The 14,302-nt window shown below is 39.5% G+C and overlaps 1 protein-coding gene across 3 annotated transcripts in view; it reads right to left on the bottom strand.

The window, feature by feature from the left end:
• Positions 1 to 7,807: 7,807 nt before the first annotated feature.
• ADHFE1 (alcohol dehydrogenase iron containing 1) overlaps positions 7,808 to 14,302 on the bottom strand; it is a 38,849-nt gene continuing 32,354 nt past the window's right edge. For all 3 annotated transcript variants that reach the window (XM_075920606.2, XM_075920608.2, XM_075920607.2), the window contains one exon: positions 7,808 to 11,947. In XM_075920606.2, coding sequence (XP_075776721.1) covers positions 11,864 to 11,947 — 84 coding nt within the window. In that variant the 3' untranslated portion in view covers positions 7,808 to 11,863. The remainder of the gene's footprint in view (positions 11,948 to 14,302) is intronic.

The following is a 14,302-nucleotide window of genomic DNA, read 5'->3' on the forward strand; positions in this document are numbered from 1 at the left end:
ACTGGCCCTTGAATTTCCGGAAAAGCAACGACGCTCTACTGTACAAAATCAGCCGCTATTCCGGAAAAGCTACGCTGCTCCCGTTCAGGCATAAGTCCTTATTCCGGAACACTGTTCCGGAAAAGGGCCAGTGTAGACAGCCCAGTAGTCTTTTCCGGAAAAAAGCCCCGATCGCGAAAATGACGATTGGGGCTCTTTTCCGGAAAAGCGCGTCTACATTGGCCACAGATGCTTTTCCAGAAAAAGGGCTTTTCCGGAAAAGCATCCTGCCAATGTAGATGCTCTTTTTCCGGAAATACTTATAACGGAAAACTGTTCTGTTTTAAGCATTTCCGGAAATTCATGCCAGTGTAGATGTAGCCTCTGTGTCTAAGGACCAAACAGATAGAGTAGCAGACTCTCCATGCCAGAAAGCGCCCACAATCTAAGTTGGTAAGACAGACCCAAGGAGGGGGGAATGGATTTAAGCAGACTGAATGATGTGATGGCAATACATGTTATGTGAATTCCATGATTACTGTCTCTTTTCTGGGAGGAAGGGAAGGTGGAGAGGATCAGCTAAAGAGAAAGAAAAATAAAGGGAGAGATGTGATTGGAGTGAGGGGAGGAAGCTGATGGGGACAGGGACAAGAGAAGGGTGAGAGGGGCAGGTGAAGAGACTGAGGGTACGTCTACACTGTGCAGCTTTTTGTGACAAGTTTGTGTCGACACAATCCCATTGTTAAAAGTCAGTGGGTGTGAATGCTGTTTGTTGGCACTTTTGCAGACCAAATACTTCCACCCCAAAAGGGGGGTTTGATTTGTCAGCAGCAGAGTGCTCCTGTGACAAAGCAGCATTCACAATTTCACTTGCCTCCGTAAAACTTTGTTGTTCATGGGGTTTTTTTGCAGCACCCACGAACAACAAAAGTTGTGTCGATCAACTGCAAGTGTAGACATAGCCTGACGGGATGGGGGTTGGAATGAAGAACCAATCTGCACAGGGCAGTCAGAACTAGAAACCTCTAGCATCACAGAAACTCTCAAAATTGTCCCATTATTACACTCGGAACCCACACAGAGCAGCAAGGGGACTTCTCTGTGGAATTGGAGGGAAACTTGTCCTGTTGAATGGGTTGGTGTTAATGATGTAGAAGGGAATCAACTTCCAAAAAATATATATATTTTTAATTTCACTATTTAAAAAAAATGAAATCTGTTAGTAAATCAAAGATACAGAAACATAAAAATGGCCATACTAGGTCCTTCTAGCCCAGTATTCTGCCTTCTGACTGTGACCAATGCCAGGTGTCTCAGATGGAATGAACAGAACAGGTAATCATCAAGTGATTCATCCCGTCACCCATTCCCAGCTTCTGGCAAACAGAACCTAGGGACACCATCAAAATTTTTCTGGCCTTATTTATACTGGCTTCACAACACATGCTAGTAGCTCTCTAGCAAACTCAACACCCAATCCTTCTCTCATTAAAGTCTATAGCAAATATCTCTTTGGCTTTGGGGTGAGTGTGTGCAAGGCTGGGCTCAGGGTTTCCCTGGCTTGTATAGAAAGGAACTGTTACTTTCTCAAGTCTATAACCTTACTGTTCCCATTAGCTCAGATACTCTGTTGCATAACAGGTAAATCTAATCCCCACTGAGCCACCTGAGCCTATTTCTTACTGTTAACTTGGCAGTATGATAAGGATAAACTACAAGTATTTTTGGAATGGGATTTTGAACTCAAATGTATTTGCAATTAATCACTTAAAAATAAACTGGGACAAAACTATATATATGCCCTTTGCACAGAATCTCTGAAACGTGCCTCTGTAGGCTAAAATACAATGTTAGCACTGGGCATTTTGCTGGAAAAGAATAGATAAGAGTCATCTAGTGTCCACCGACATGTGGACAAACAGCAACAAGAAGAAAAATTGTAACAAGAGCTTGAAGCAATAATAATAACACATATGGTTGTGGAAAATGAAGCTAACCAATACTACTTACTAATGAATCAGTGGCTAGTCTGGCAGTCTGCTTCTGTCTCTAAATAAATGATCATACTAAAAAATTAACATGTGGTAAAACAGTCTTCTCTTGTTTCTACAGTGGCCTACAAAAAAGTCTTTCATGATCATAGTAAAAATTCCCAACTTAAAGATTTGTGAGTATAGGAAAGGTTATAAGGTGAATATTTAAATTTGCACTGAGCTGAAACTTGGTGTTATGGGTCTTTCCCCAAATGTGAGTAAGAAAGTTAATGAGAAATTTAAAAACCATTCTGAACTTCCTAGTCTGCAACAAGAAGCTGGGCAGGATAGAGCAGAAATGCTAACATTTTAAAGGAAAATACAATTAAAAATACAAACAAAATCCCAACCAAAGCCTCAGGGCATTATACACAATAGTTAAATGAAGATACTGCAGGGTTCTAGAGAAAAGCCTCTAGTTGGGTCATCTGAGAAAGGAAGAAGTATAATTAGGTAATCAATGTGTTTACAGATTATAGTTCCATATGACTGTGCGTTGTAAGAAGCACTATGTAGTTGCAAGTTCAGATTCCTAATAAACCATCCCAGCAATGCCCACATCAAGTTTCAAGTTAGTTTTAACAAAGCTAGGATCCCAAAACCACATAACTTTGGGAGCAGAAATCCAAGGAGTTTTACATAGACCTTGCAGGGTCAACGGCCTGCACTGGTAACTGACTAAAGGCATATATAAAAAAAATCAGCAAAAACTTTGCTATATTCAAATAATGCTGTACAGGTACTAGCTGTTCATTAAAATGCTGTTGGAAAACAAACTCTGATTATATCTTTTGAACTTGTTTCGTGATTTTTAAAGCAGCTTGATTGATATTGAGTCAGTGATTTCTTTTGCCCTAGTCAGCAGGAAATTGGGATCATTTGAGCACCTACTGGAAACTCTTTTGTACTATTCTACTTAAAGGTTAAATGACATTGAGTATTAGCTCATACCGTGGATGATGCCATTTTTAAAAACACCCCACAGCTGGAAAATGTGGTTCCTGCAACTGTGCAGTTGAAGCTATTTGGCATGACTATGCATTGGCCCCATACTACCCCCTGCTGTAAAACGTACTGCTTTGATACCTATTGCTCTCCCAGGGCACGTCTACACTAGGAAATTATTTCAAAATAACTTATTTCAAAATAATAATTCCTGAAATAACTGTTTCAAAATAGCATGTCCACTCTATAGGGAAGCCTTGAAATTAGTCTGAGGCGGGCTTCTTGTGTGGATGTGCTACCTCGACTTAGAGCCCCAGGAAGCACTGGGGAGTAATTACTTTGAATGACTGTGGGGTGTAGTTATTTTGAAATAGCAGCAGTGGAGCATCCACACTACCGCTTTTTTGAAATAACTATTTCAAAATAAGCGTTATTCCTCATGGAAAGCAGGAGATATTATTTCAAAATAACTAGCCCCTTATTATGAAATAACGGGCTTGGTAATCTGGACGCTTCGCTTGTTACTTCGAAATAACTCCCTAGTGTAGACCAGGGCCCATGGACAAACCCCAAAGATGACGTCACGTGGCATGAAACTGCTACAGCTTTGAACTTACTGCCTGTGCTGCCTTTCCCTTAGGCTATGTCTAGACTGCAGGCTTCTTTCGAAAGGGGCTCTTTCGAAAGCATCTTTCGAAAGAGCCTTTTTCGAAAGATCGCGTCTAGACTGCAGGCGGATCTTTCAAAAGAGAAATCCGCTTTTTCGAAAGAGAGCACCCAGCGAGTCTGGATGCTCTCTTTCGAAGACGGCCTCTTTACATTGAAGAACGCCTTCTTTCGAAAGAGGAACTTTCGAAAGAAGGCGTTCTTCCTCGTGAAATGAGGTTTACCGCCATCGAAAGAAAAGCCGCGTTCTTTCGAAATAATTTCGAAAGAACGCGGCTTGAGTCTGGACGCAGGGGAAGTTTTTTCGGGAAAAGGCTACTTTTCCCGAAAAAACCCGAGTCTGGACACGGCCTTAGAGTGCAAGATTCCTGAGCCATGTGCTGGGAGATGGGCACACGGCCATCAGGATGAGCAGATACGTTGGGAGTACTGAGGCCATTCCCATGGCTCATGGGTCTCTCTTCCATCCAGCTGTCCAGTTTCCTACAGGGGAGAATGGCTTGGAAGGGAGCTCAGTTTCACCACCTTGTGGCCCAACCTGCTCTCTTCCCTTCAGCCCATATGCTATGATGCAGCACAGTTCACGAGAGGCGTGTTGCATACAGGAAGGGGTCTCATTGGATCACACAAGGCCATATTTCTTTAAATGTGTCCACATGTGGCTGCCGCTTTGCTGCCCTGCACAGGTGCAAATAAGGGAACAGATGCACATTTTAGCACAGAATAAATAAAAAACTAACTACAGAAAATAAACAGCAGGATGCCACTTCCTGCCGCTTGGCTGCCTGCAACTAGCCTATCACCTTATTTGTGCCCATGCCACACATGTTCTCCTGTAGCAGCTGCATGCCCTCTGCGCAATGACATGTAGGGTCAAGAACGATGTCTGTCTAGGACTTCAAAGCATGTCCCCCCTTTTTGTTTATATTCCACTGTTAAAATGAGACACACTGAAAACAGGGATGTGAAAAATACCATTGAGAATGTCACTGTTGGCATCAGCACTTACACATCAAATAACAGGCACATTAGAAAATACCTACTATGGAGAGATTCATTAATCCTACTAAAGGGTTTCCTACTAAGGCTACTATTCCATCATTAACTCACCTCATGATATCTGGATAGTGCAGCACAGAGGGCATGAGAAGAGCACCCAATGTTATCTAACCCCCGCAATACCTAGGCACAATTGGCTGAATTTAAGACAGATTGGTAGAGAATTTCCTTGTTTTTGAAACAGTATATTCTTGTGGTAGTGTTTGCGTAGTTTGTATATAAATGCCATACATCATACCACCATCAACTTGGGAGGAATTCCTACTGACATTACTAAAACTATGCTGTTCTGAAAAGACTGAGATTTCTTCACTCATTCAATCCTTAGTGCCTCTTCTGAAACTGCCAGTGAAGGTGTCGAAGCTCTGACTACTTCAAGTATGTGACTTGTTTCTAGGAATCTGATTAAAGCTAATCTCCTCCAACGAAGATTTATTAATGCTGCCAATACGTACCAAAGAGGATTTTCAAGATCATAAACTGGATGTGAGTTAGTCCCTTTCAAATCTCCCAGTCCCCAAGATTTTTGATTTACAAAGAGCTGATGTTCCCTATTTGGATATCCAGGGTGGTAAAAGAACAAAATATAAATTTCTCTGTTTACCCACAGAACAAACACAGATTTGTACTTATGCTTTAATCACACTATAAAAGGACCTGATGATTTAATTTTGTTGGACTAAAGACACACAGAGAGTCAAATATGTTAATGAGATGCTGTCACTGTCCTATACCAAATAGTGACAAACAAGGTTTGGTATACAGAAACATCAGTTTGCATAATACCATGGCAAACACATTAGGAAATCCATGTCAAAGGTTAGAAATGTATTGATTGAAACATACAAAAGGAGAGGAATCAAAATGAAGCAAAGAGCATTGAAGCTGAAATAGAGTGATTATGCAAAATAATCAATCAATTCCTAACAAAGTCCCTTTCTGGAGATGGTGAATATTTGTTATATTCTCTTATTCAGTCAAACAGGCCTTGGTAAGGAAAAGAGGCTTAGTTCTATTGTTCAGTTCTGAGTCAGGAAAGACACTAATTTCCCTGACTGGAACAAATTGATAAACTAAACAGTAATAAGTCACCAGGAGCAGATGGCATTCACCAAAGAGTTCTGAAGGAACTCAGATGTGAAATTGCAGAACTACTAAGTGTGGTATGTAAACTATTATTTAAATCAGTGTCTGTATCAGATGATTGTAGGATAGCTAATGTGATGCCAATTTTTAAAAAAGGCTCAAAAGACAATCCTGGCTATTACAAGCTGGTAAGCCTAACTTCAGTACTGGGCAAACAGATTGAAATCATACCCCAACAATCCACTAGAATTCTTTGGGGGCATCAATAAGTAGATGGACAATGGGGATTTAGCAGATATAATGTATTTAGCCAGGGCTAAAGTTAGTGGGGAATGGAGAAGAGCACACAAGGGAGGAAAACAGGATGCCTTATGTATGAGGCTGGGGTTCTTGCTGGTGCAGTGGGGATGTCCAAACATCCCCACTGGAGTAGCAAGGTCTGGTGTCATAATAACAATCCTTGCAGTGATGGTAAAAAAGTTTTTGTTATGGTCTTTCCCAAAGTCTCTTCATCAGGGTCCCCAGAAAAGACTGAAATATCTGAGCCCCCTCTCAGATTTCTATAAAAAAGGTGATTTTTCCTCAAAAAGTTTTGAATAATATTTTTTATTTGCTTTATTAGTCTGAAAATGGTTCCATTTAGACTTTGAAATTAACACTGCATTGAAATGAATGGGATTATGAAAGGCTGGTTCTTAGCTTTTTTTATTGTAATTTAGCAGTAAAAAGTTTTCTACCAGTTTGTATTGGGATGGCAGCTTCATTACAACAGGATTCTTTTGAATGGAAGCTTAGAATTTACAGACTACAGAAAATTGTCAAGAAATGTTGCACTATTCAGTTCTCACCCCCTTCTGGGGGTACCAGTAGTCCTCAGTCTCACCCCGTCACCATGGCCAACTGCAGCCCCAAAGTCCAGGCCTCTTGCCTCAGGAGCAAGATGCAGTTAGCATAAGCTGTGCTTTGTGGTGGCTAGGTGTTGAAGAAAAGTGGGACCCAGACATGTCCACTACTCCGGGTCCCAACCCAGGGACCCTCAGGTGGCAGCCTTGTCTTGCCTTCCTTCTCTCCCTTCTTGGCCCATGTGTGAAGGCCAATAGTCTGGGATAGAGCCTCTCTACAGCTCCCCTGAAACTGCTCAGCACTGCTTTCTCCAGGTGCTTCTACTCCCTTCCTGGCCAGCACAAGAGTGAGCTCCTCTCAGCCCTGCAGTCTTTTATAGGACCCAGCCTGGCCATGATAAGAGTGTTCTCTGCTCTGTTTGACTAGAGTTGCGCAAGCCTCCTCTTGCTTGTCTGTAACCTCTCCCTGCTGGAGTGCGCTATAGCACCACTACATCCTGTCCCTCTCCTCCACCCAGTACAGTGAGGTCTCGGGGTTTTATTGCTCTTTGCAGGAGATAAGAGGGTGGTGATGTCATACACGAGTGCTGGAGCACCAAGGTAACACACAGATTTAGTTGGGGGAATGTCTACTTAGCCTTGGTATATGTCTTTTAATTAACAGCTCTCCTTCCTGTTTTTCAGACCATGGAATGTGGAAATATTGCTGACTCATCACCTGACCAGACACTCACAGCTCTTGCAGTCCTCATTAATGTAAATACATTGTAATGATTAAGACAGGTCTACACTACTGCATAAGTTGATAGAACTTATGTCACTCAGGGGTGTAAAAAATCCTCCCAGACCCAAAGCGACCCAAGTTTTCACTGTCCACACTGGCCCTATGTCGCATAGCTTATTCTGTGCTAAGTATTTTAAAATAAATAAAATAAATAAAGTAAAAAGTATTTTTCAATCTACTTTTGTCTCCTTTGCTGCTCTGGGTATTGGATGTGTTTTTAAAATAAAGATCTTCAACGTACCCTGTGACTGAAATGTAAACTATCCATGAGAAAGCCCTTGAATTCATATAAACATCCATCAAGCTCTACTAAAAAATATGCTGGTTTTGTAACCATTTATAATAAGCTTTATGCTCAACATATTCAGAATCCATGCGTACTGAGATTTGCTAGTGTTCAGACAGAGACAATACAGTAGACAGGATGCTCTTTATTTCTGGAAATTGGACATTCTTTTCAATTATCCACAATGCAATGGTGTGTTAACATACTGTCAGCTCATGGAACAAGCATCTAATAAGGAATAATCATACTGCCCAGTGAAGCTAAGGAAAGCTTATTTACTCTGTATAGTTTGGATTCACAGTTGCATTTCAAGATTCAAGTTAACATGACAGTTAAAGCACAGTTCTGAAACATTTTCACAAGCTTATATTTATAAGAAATATATCATTACTTATTTGTAATTGCAACAGCTCCCAAAAGGACCATTCAAACTCAGGAAGATACATTATGGAAGGCTTCAGTATTTGAGGCATTAACATCTGTATAAATCATATGAAGAACAAGTGGCTCAGATTTTCTACATGTGCCCAACCAATAAGTGAGTGTTCATGAGTTGTAACCACACATGCACACGTTCCATATTCATGAATGCAAACTAGACCTACGTAGATGTGTGCCTTCAGGTACAGAACAGTGTATTTTGTTAAATTAAAAACCATAATTCAAGGACAGATTAAAAATGGCCAATAAACTATACTCATTCCCTGGATCCCATTCAGGATTTTAACACCACTAGCACTGCCAAACAGTTACTATTTCTCTTGATTCTTCTCTCACAGTTTTCAGTTTGGCTAATAATTAACAGTAGAAGAATGATTGTATGGATAATTTGTAAGACTAGGTGCCAGGAGACTTGGGTTCTAGTCCTGACTCTGTCACAAGCTTCCTGTGTGACTGTAGACAATCACTTAATAGTGCTGTTCCTCAGTCTCCTCATCTATAGAGGCAATGATATTAGCCTCTCACACAGTATGTTGTGAAGTGTAATTCATGAATGTTAGTAAATTACTTTGAGTTCTTTCCATGCAAGGGGTTAAATGTAAAGTACTATTCGTAGTGAAGGCTGTCGACTAACCTGCATACCAATATAAATGGTAAATAAGAACCATGCTGGGGTGAAATAGCCATCTTCCTTCTTATTTATCAAAACACTCAGGAGCAATGCCATACTTAAGACACTCATCTGCTACTCAACTGGAAGAAACTACATCTCCCCTCCCCCAATCCCAAAATGTCTAGCTAGAAGGTAGATTCCCACAAAAATTGTCTTCTCAATGCACTGCACCCTTGTTATTGCACAAGGATGAAACTTCACTGAGAGAGGGAGGGCAGAAGCTATATATGAAAGATGCAACAAAAAGGTTAAGGGCTGAGTTAGTCTTTGTTGAGATAACTTAGTGTAATGTAAAAAATAAAATCCACACATTGTGAAACTAGCTTTCACAATTGAGGCTCTTGTTGGCATTTTCACTAGAATGAGCAAGGAGGTAATGGATATGGAATGACAGGGAAAATGAATTAGCATCTCAAAACAGGCAGACGGATATTGACAGAGTTGTCTGCATAACCACTGCCCATGCTGTTCCCATTCATTGGATAAACTTCAATCTCCATCGCTATCCATCCAGCCTTTTGCACTAAAGGGACCTAAAACCACCATAGCCAATATACTTTTATGATAAGGTCTTATGTGGCTGAAAGGCACCCCTCTTATTGAGTCAAGATTAATAGTCATAGATGTGCAAGATATCATTCCTCTACTCAGGCATATCTATGCTAGGAAACTATTTAAAAATAACTAAATTTGACAACTTCCGATTTTACAAAATTGAAATAGCATGTTCCACTATGGGGAAGCCTCAAAATTGGTCCAAGACAGGCTCCGTTAATGAGGATGTGGTATCTCGACTTCGAGCCCCAGGAAGCACTGGGGAGTAATTAGTTCAAATTATTCTGAGGAGTACTTATTCTGAAATAGCAGCACCAGAGTGTTCATACTAATGCTATTTCGAAATAACTATTTTAAAATTAGCGTGATTCCCTGGGAAAAGCAGGCGTACAGATTTTGAGCTAAGTGGCCTGTTATTTCAAAATAATGGGCTTGGTGGTAGTGTGGACTCTCCGCTTATAAATTTGACCTAAAGGGGGATTATTTTGAAATAAAGCCCTAGTGTAGACCAGGGCCTTCAGTGGAAGAGTTGCATATGGGTTGATTGCAGAACAGAATCAAAATTAGGCAAAGCGTAAAGGTAACTGGATATAGGAACTAGTATATTAGGCTTTTCCTACACTGAGCTGGTTCTGTGGTAGCTGCTCTAAATTGGTGCCTGAACAGAATTTAAAAACCTCATCAGAATTTGTTTTTAAGTTAGTACAATAAGAGCATTGTGTATACTGTCACTGATGTACTCTGATGTCAATGAAATCTATGCCTAATAGAAATACTTTTCAATTTAAAAAATCCTTGTTTTCTCTTCTGTTGCGTGATAGACATATGCCAACTTCCAGAATTTGCTGCAGGAAACTGTGAATATGATATGACATTAAAGCCTTGTCTAGTACAGAGAAAACATCTGACACTAGTCATATATTTTTCTTAAGAAATTTTTTGGAACTGACCTTTTCTGGAAAACTTTCTGTGAAATTTATCGACATTATCAACATTTTATATTTTGCATGACATACTTCCTGCAACATTGTAATTGCTATTTTAATAAGCATAGTCATAAAATTATTAATATTTTTTCTTTTACAGAAAGTCCATTTTTCAATAAGAAAATAAGGTTTTCAATAAATACAAATTTGGTAAAAAACTTGGTAAAATATTGATTAAATAGCAATGCTAAAAGTTAGAGTATTTGTGAAAACCTGTACATGGGTTCATTTAAAATTTCACAAAACAGAAATAACTTTAAAAATCTCTTCAAAATAATTTTCCCGTTTTTCAATATTCACTGTGTGAGGCAGCAAATGCTATGCTACCATAGGCAGCAAAACTCATTACCCCAATGGTGCTCACAAGATGGTGAAAAATCCAGGAAAGTTTTAAAAGATTTTAATACTTACATTTGAATTTTATCCCCCATCTGCTAGTTCACTTTTTCAGTTGATTGGTTACCAGCTAGCTGCCCTGTTGGAACAAGTGAACTTATTCCCAGGCATAACTTCCAACTAAAAAGACAAAAATGCCTGGCAAGCCACTTTAAAAAGAAATTAAATGAGACAAAACGTTTGTGAAGCCCTTTCCAGGCTTGTTAAAAAGCTATATATTTTTTACCCATGATATTTACCATCTTTACATGATGCCCCAAATTAAATGAGAAGGTAGAAAAATCATAAGGTAAACCTTCTGAATTAAGCAGGTTCAAATTTTCTGTTTGAGAATATTGCTTGAGGAAGAGTGGCCTGTTTATCCTAAACAGTTCATAGATTTGTTGGGTTTTTTTTAGACAAAACATAGTCATAGAAAATTAAAATATAAGATTTATCCCATGAACTTGTACAAAAAATTTCCATGACAAATTATCTCCATTTTTGTCCATCTCTCAAGCAAGGAAAAGTCCCCTTCAAAGTTTAAGATATGAGCCAACAAACTTTATATGAGTGCAAGTTGAACCTTGTTGGTCCAGCACCCTGGGATTTGCTGGACCAGTGAAGGCTCAGCAACCGCCTGGCTCCGCAGCTGAGGCTGGAGCTGCACAGCCAGGGCTGAGTAGAGGGCCAGGGACAGAGTTTCCTGGCTGCCGCTGAGGCTGGAACTTCACGGCTGCTGCTGAAGCCAGAACTCCCCGCTGTGCTGCCCGTTCCTCAGGCCCCCACCCCATTGGGTTGCCAATGTCTCCTAACACACTCTTGCCCCACCACCAGACCTCCCTTTTCCTGGACTCTGTGGTCCAGGAATATCCGTGGTCCATGTCAGACCACGGATGTTGATGGACCAGAGGGTCCCGGGTAAGGGAGATACAACCTCTAGTCCCTTTGATTATGCAATCAGCCCCTAAATCACAAAACAGTGTGTCGAAGTGTGAAACTGTACCTGAATTACCTGACCTTTAGACAGTAGATAGTAAAACACAAGCATAAGGTTCAAGTTCCTTCATTATCTGAACTTGTTTAGACTATGTCTGTGGGAAATTACCTCAATCTTAGTTTTTATTATTAAAGAACACACAAAATGTTTAAACTAATAAAGTTTCATGGATGCTTCAAACAGGGCAGATAGCTCTTCTTCAGTCTGGGGACGAGGTGATAGTTTAGTCACTCTTTCCTGAAAGATTAAAGTAAAATTAGATTACATAAAAGCTTTTTGCCAAATAGTGTTAAATATACAGTATAGAATGTCACACATTACTCAGCACTACTGACTGAAATCCATACTATAGACTACACAAGATTTTGCAAACTAATAAAGCAAGTGTTCAATAGAAGAAACAAGGCTAATTCATCATCAACTGTACGGTAATCAGTTATTTTAACAAGTGTATTTTAGTTTACATTATTTATAAACACACATACACACACCATCAAGGTTGCGAAGTCAAATACTCAAAAGTTAGGAAATGCAAAAATAAAGTTGCCTTTATAACCTTCTTCCACATATGACTGATAGATCACAAGGCCAGAGGAGACCATTGTGATCATCTTTTCTGACCACCTGTATAACACAGGCGAGAGAACGTCCCACTAAGAATTCTTTTTGAACCAGAACATATATTTAAAACAAATCCAAACTTGATTTAAAACTTGCCAGATCTACCAGAAACCTTGGCAATTGTTCCAATCGTTAACTACTGTTAAAAATGTATTCCTGGCTCTCAGTGTTCTGTGATGTTATTTAGCTCTAATTTACTCCTAAATGTCCCATAAGGATACATCTACACTGCAACACTATTTCAAAATAACTAGCGCTATTCCGAAATAACTTAGTACACGTCTATACAGCAGGCAGTTATTTTGAAATAGTGTCAAAATTCTGTCAAGCTGGAGGACTTCTTACTCCAACTCCTGTGACCCTCATTGTAGAAGGAGTAAGGGAAGTTGGAGGAAGAGTGCTCTATTTTGAAATAAGTGCTGTGTAGATTCTCCCTATTTTGAAATAAGCTATGCAAATGATGTAACTCAATTTGTGTAGCTTTTTTTTAGTTAAGCCCTGCAATGTAGATGCACCCTGTGAGACCAGTAAGCAATGGAAGTGTTGGTAATGCTGCTAGACAATACTGACCTCCCAGGATTTAGCAAATTCTCTGGTTTAGCGCTGGTCAGGTCCCAACGGTGCTGGACTAGAGAGTTTGAACCTGTACCTGTCAATGAAGGCCCCCTGCCTGCCAGATTTTAAGCCTCTGTTCCAAAGCACAAAGGAATGAGAGCTTTTCAGAGAAAAGGTTGCCAGAATTTACTCGGACAAAGCCAAGATATTTTTCCATTGCTTTGTTCTTGGAAATGACTGGACTATTTTAGGTAACATTTTCCAAAACCATTTGTCTAAAGCAGACACCCAGCAAGAAAAAATAAACTCAAAAGTTAGCAAAAATTATAAGTAGAACTGTGCATTCGGTGGCAAATCAAAAAAACTTAAAAAAAAAACCTAAAAAAATGCTGCAGGGCAACAGAGTTTTATTTGTGTTGTTTGTTTTGTTTTTTAAAATAAAATTTGAGTAAAATCTGAAATACACAGCTGTTTGAAATCAAAATGCTTCATTTAAAAAATGCTGAAACAAAACATTTCCATTTTTTGAGTTTTTTGATCAAAACAATTTGTCATATTTGACATGAATTTGTAATATATTTCAATCAACTCAAATCTATATTTTTTTCAGTGAGAAAGAGTTCGATCTGGAAAATTTTGCCCACCATTATTATAAGGACTTGAGAGCATGGCTTCACAATGGGAAGTGCTGGAAACCCCTAATAATAGGCAGGGCTACCAAGTGCACATATATACTTAAGTATATTTAGTATTCTGTGCAATAGAGCACTACTTTGTTAAGTCCTATAATACAGGACCTCATTAGAGCAACCCGCTGTTAAACACTTGCTGGAAAGGGGGTATGAAATTGCTGGCTATGTGTGGAATTTTTAGAGAATCAGACAGGTTTTACTGTAACATTTATAAATATTGACAGCAACATTTTCACACTTGGATGTTTGAAGATCAGCTCCTAAATAAAAATGATCTATTTTTAACGTGGTTGAATACTTGGCCTCTCCGCAACTTCAGAGGGGCTATGTCTAGACTGCCAATTTTTTTTTTGGAAAAAAGTACGCAAATTGCACTCCACAATTTATGTACCTTTTTCTGATTTTTTTTTTGGAAGAGGCTTTTCCAAAATTTGGCTCATCTACACTGGGCTAAATTTTGGATAAATCTCCTCTTTTGGAAGAGCCCTTATTCCTCATAAAATGAGGAATACAGGGATTCCAAAAGAGTGTGTCTGCTCTTCCATAAAAAATGTTGGAAGAGCAGACACGTTCCCTGGACGTGGCGGAGCTTTTCTGGGATACTGGAGAAACTCCGTAGTCTAGACATAGCTTGGAACTTTTAATTTTTTTTAAAGTAGGCTGTCAAATGCAGATTTAGGAGCTTAATTTTAAGCACCCACCTTTGAAAATGTTAGCTTCAATC

The sequence above is a fragment of the Pelodiscus sinensis genome, chromosome 2 (assembly GCF_052426305.1).
Source record: "Pelodiscus sinensis isolate ZL-2025 chromosome 2, ASM5242630v1, whole genome shotgun sequence".
NCBI lineage: Eukaryota > Metazoa > Chordata > Testudines > Trionychidae > Pelodiscus > Pelodiscus sinensis.